The 4,524-nt window shown below is 37.3% G+C and overlaps 1 protein-coding gene across 2 annotated transcripts in view; it reads left to right on the top strand.

Annotated features, from left to right (window-relative positions):
* The window catches only part of LOC133621809 (cdc42-interacting protein 4 homolog), a 48,598-nt gene extending 45,119 nt beyond the window's left edge, over positions 1-3,479 (top strand). For both annotated transcript variants that reach the window (XM_061984183.1, XM_061984184.1), the window contains 2 exons: positions 157-263; positions 3,062-3,479. In XM_061984183.1, coding sequence (XP_061840167.1) covers positions 157-263; positions 3,062-3,207 — 253 coding nt within the window. In that variant the 3' untranslated portion in view covers positions 3,208-3,479. The remainder of the gene's footprint in view (positions 1-156; positions 264-3,061) is intronic.
* The last annotated feature ends 1,045 nt before the right edge of the window (positions 3,480-4,524 follow it).

Consider the following 4,524-nt stretch of genomic DNA (forward strand, 5'->3'; position numbering starts at 1 on the left):
GTTCCTAGCCTTGCCTAATCACAAATATTGATCGACCGATCGATAGATAGCAAGATCCTAGCTCCTTATTGCCAACACAACCACTATATAATGTGGAAAAGATTCACTTGTGAGGGATTTTTTTAAATCAAATTGTCTCTGGTGGACGTCCCACAGGGTGGAGAATAACCAGAACAACCAGAACATCTACTCGGAGTTTGACGACGACTTCGACGACGTGGAGACCCCCGTGGGCCAATGCACGGCCTTGTACACTTTTGAAGGTACACTTTTTATTCACGCTGCAGCACTTTTTTTACACTTAAAATAGATGCCATGTGTAACGCCCGGAGATCGGCAGGACGGGAGTTCAAACTCCGGCTGAGTCATACCAAAGACTATAAAAAAATGGGAGCCGTTACCTCCCTGCTTGGCACTCAGCATCTAGGGTTGGAATTGCGGGTTAAATCACCAAAAATGATTCCTGGGCGCGGCCACCGCTGCTGCTCACTGCTCCCCTCACCTCCCAGTGGGTGATCAAGGGTGATGGGTCAAATGCAAGAGAATAATTTCGCCACACCTAGTGTGTGAGTGACAATCATTGGTACTTTCATTAATTAATAGATGGCAGAACTTAAGGGGACATTTTAAGATGTGTAGCGAAGCCTTTTTAAAAAAAAAATTATTTTTATTTTATTATTATTTTTCGACTACACCAAGTTGTCTGCTGTCAAGTGTTGTGTGCAGCAGGGTCAGATGTATGTGGTGTTGATCAGTTGAAGAATATGCAAGGATGATCATAAAGGTGAGTGAAATAGTTCCTGAGGGGAAAAAGTGTTTATGACATTGATATATTCCATATCATATTCTATATGTCTGCTAAGGCTGCACAAACTAATGGATTCACATTCGAATCGCGGGTCTTATTTATCAAATATCAAATCGATTCATAATTGTAAAAAATATATATATATTTTTTTTATAAGAATCCATTTTTAGAATATGTTTCACCCAGAAGGAGCTTTTCTAACCTGAACCTTGTTTTGACAAAAGTAGTATTATAATTATTCAACCCAATAATACATTGTGAGAATGGGTTGGAAGTGAGAATAGATTGTGAATAGAATCATTACCTCCAAGAATCAAAGATTCACAGGCGAGTGCTTGGTGAAAAAGAGTTTGAGAACCGCTGCGTGAGAACGTTTCTTTTTGCCTAATGGAACATTCCGTGTGCCATTTATGTACTTTCTCCTTCTTCTTTCTCTGCTTTTTATACTTCTTTTTTTTCTTCTCTATTTTATTTTTATTCGTCCTCCTTCTTTTTTTCCCTTCTTTTTCCTTCTTCTTTGTACATGCTTCTTCTTCTTATTATTATTATTATTATTATTATTATTATTATTATTATTTTGGTTCTGCTTTGTCTTCTTTTTCTTCTTCTTTTTCCTTCTTTCTTCCTTCTGCTTTGTACTTTCTCCTTCCTCCTCTTATTTTATTATTCTTTCTTCTTCTTCTTTCTTTTTCCTTCTTCTTTGTACATGCTTTTTCTTTTTCTTCTTCCTTCTTCTTTGTATTTTTTCCTTCCTCCTCTTATTTTATTATTCCTTCTTCTTCTTCCTTCTTCCAACTTCTTCTTCTTCTTTAACATCATTTTCTTCTTCTTCTTCGTCTTCTTATCCATCTCATTCTTTCGTCTTCTTCTTCTTTTTATTCTTTCTTCTTTTTCGTCCTTTTTTACTTTGTCTTCTTCTTTTTCTTCTCTATTTTATTTTTCTTCTTTCTACTTCTTCTTCTTCCTATTATCATCATTATTATTATTATTATTATTATTATTATACATCCTTCATTCTTCCTTTTTCATTGTACTTTTGTCCTTCTTTATTTTCTTCTTTGTCTTTTTCTTGTTTTTCTTTTTGTTTTTTCTCCTTTCTGCCTTCTTCTTTGTACTTTCTTCTTCCTCTTATTTTCTTCTTCCTTCTTCTTCTTTCTTTTTCCTTCTTCTTTGAACATGCTTTTTCATTTTCTTCTTCCTTCTTCTTTGTATTTTCTCCTTCCTCCTCTTATTTTATTATTCCTTCTTCTTCTTCCTTCTTCCAACTTCTTCTTCTTCTTCTTCTTCTTTAACATAATTTTCTTCTTCTTCTTCGTCTTCTTATCCATCTCATTCTTTCTTCTTCTTCTTTTTATTCTTCCTTCTTTTTCATCCTTTTTTACTTTGTCTTCTTCTTTTTCTTCTCTATTTTATTTTTCTTCTTCCTATTATCATCATCATTATTATTATTATTATTATACATCCTTCATTCTTCCTTTTTCATTGTACTTTTGTCCTTCTTTATTTTCTTCTTTGTCTTTTTCTTGTTTTTCTTTTTGTTTTTTCTTCTTTCTGCCTTCTTCTTTGTACTTTCTTCTTCCTCTTATTTTATTCTTCCTTCTTCTTCTTCTTTTTTTCCCTTCTTCTTTGTACATGCTTTTTCTTTTTCTTCTTCCTTCTTCTTTGTATTTTCTCCTTCCTCCTCTTATTTTATTCTTCCTTCTTCTTCTTCCTTCTTCCTACTTCTTCTTCTTCTTCTTTAACATCATCTTCTTCTTCTTCTTATCTATCTCATGCTTTCTTCTTCTTCTTTTCATTCTTCCATCTTTTTTATCTTTTTTTTACTTTGTCTTCTTCTTTTTCTTCTATTTTATTTTTCTTCTTTCTACTTCTTCTTATTATTATTATCATAATTATTATTATCATACATTCTTCATTCTTCCATTTTCCTTCTTTTCTTCTTCCTTTTATGTTGTACTCTCTCCTTCTTCTTCCTCTTCTTCTTCTTCTTTCTTTTTCTTTCTTCTTTGTCTTCTTTCTTCCTTCTTCCATCTTTTTCCTTCTTCTTTGTACTTTCTCCTTCCTCCTCTTATTTTATTCTACCTTCTTCTTCTTCTTCATTCTTCCTACTTCTTCTTCTTTAACATTATATTTTTCTTCTTATCTATCTCATTCTTCCTTCTTCTTCTCCTCCTTCTTTTTCTTTTTCCGTTCTATTTCTTCCTTCATCGTCCTCCTTTCTTATTCCGTCGTCATTCTTCCATTTCCACACAGGCAACAGCGAGGGCACCATCTCCATCACGGAGGGCGAGCTGCTGAGCGTGATGGAGGAGGACAAAGGAGACGGATGGATGAGGGTCACTCGGGCCGGCGGCGAGGAAGGCTTCATCCCGTCCTCGTACGTCAAGCGCTCCTCCTAACGGAGGTTCGCTCTTCTTTTTTTAACTCCTGAATGTATAAAAGTGTTGATCGGCGCAGTTAGTGACTTTTTTTTAATATTTAACAACCTGCTGAAGACACGCCCCCCCACTTCCTGATTGGACACTTAACGAAACCACGCCCCCCGCACCGTAAAATGTTGTGTTCGCTGTTGAAAGGTCACAGTCTGGTTAGCTGCAGCCTGACTGACACTGGAGCTCGTCTACCTGGTCCACGCACATAACGCCTATTGTACATTAAATATCAAACATGAGAGGACCTGTTGTTTTTATTACCTTTTTTCCCTTTTCTGTCACCACCTGTCCAACCAGGTCTGACATCTTCTTGGGTTTCCTGACTTTCTTGCCTTATTCCTATTCGTTTCCTCATTCCACTCGGGCCTGAGCGCCGACTCCCTCACCTGTGCCTGATTGGGCACACCTGGTCGCCAATTGGGCTTCCTTATAAGTTACGGACAACATCACACGTTTTGTGGACCCCCCCCCTCACGTTAAACAGTGAAATACGTGTCTTAGCCGCACATCGCCCTCCTGCATGTTCCCTGCGTGCTGGGGTCACGACGACCGCAGGCATGCGTGTTCATGACGTCGTCATCATCGTTGTAAATATCAAAGTAAGCCAACCTGTTACGTTACGTAAGTGCGTTTTCTTACTAGTGATGTCATCCAACCCGTTTGTCCCATTCTTTTTTTGTCTTAAAGGGGAACTGCAACTCTTTTTTCATTCACAATCCTTATGTAAGACAAGCACACATATGTTTAGTTTTTTATGCATTCTAAAAAGTAAATAAATGCAATCAAAGGTCAGCTAACAATCTTAAAAAGCTAAAGATGTCCGATAATATCGGACTGCCGATATTATCGGCCGATAAATGCTTTAAAATGTAATATCGGAAATAAACGGTATCGGTTTCAAAAAGGAAAATGTATGACTTTTTAAAACGCCGCTGTACGGAGCGGTACACGGACGTAGGGAGAAGTACAGAGCGCCAATAAACCTTAAAGGCACTGCCTTTGTGTGCCGGCCCAATCACATAATATCTACGGCTTTTCACACACACAAGTGAATGCAAGCATACTTGGTCAACAGCCATAAAGGTCACACTGAGGGTGGCCGTATAAACAACTTTAACACTGTTACAAATATGCGCCACACTGTGAACCCACACCAAACAAGAACGAGATGGGGGGGGCTGGTTATGAATAATAACACGTTAAATAAAAAAAAAAAAAGATAGTAGTCAGACAAAATAATGTTGCAGCACAAACATTTATTGAGGACAAAGGGGGAAGGGGGGG

This window comes from Nerophis lumbriciformis, linkage group LG25 (assembly GCF_033978685.3).
Source record: "Nerophis lumbriciformis linkage group LG25, RoL_Nlum_v2.1, whole genome shotgun sequence".
NCBI classification, from domain to species: domain Eukaryota; kingdom Metazoa; phylum Chordata; class Actinopteri; order Syngnathiformes; family Syngnathidae; genus Nerophis; species Nerophis lumbriciformis.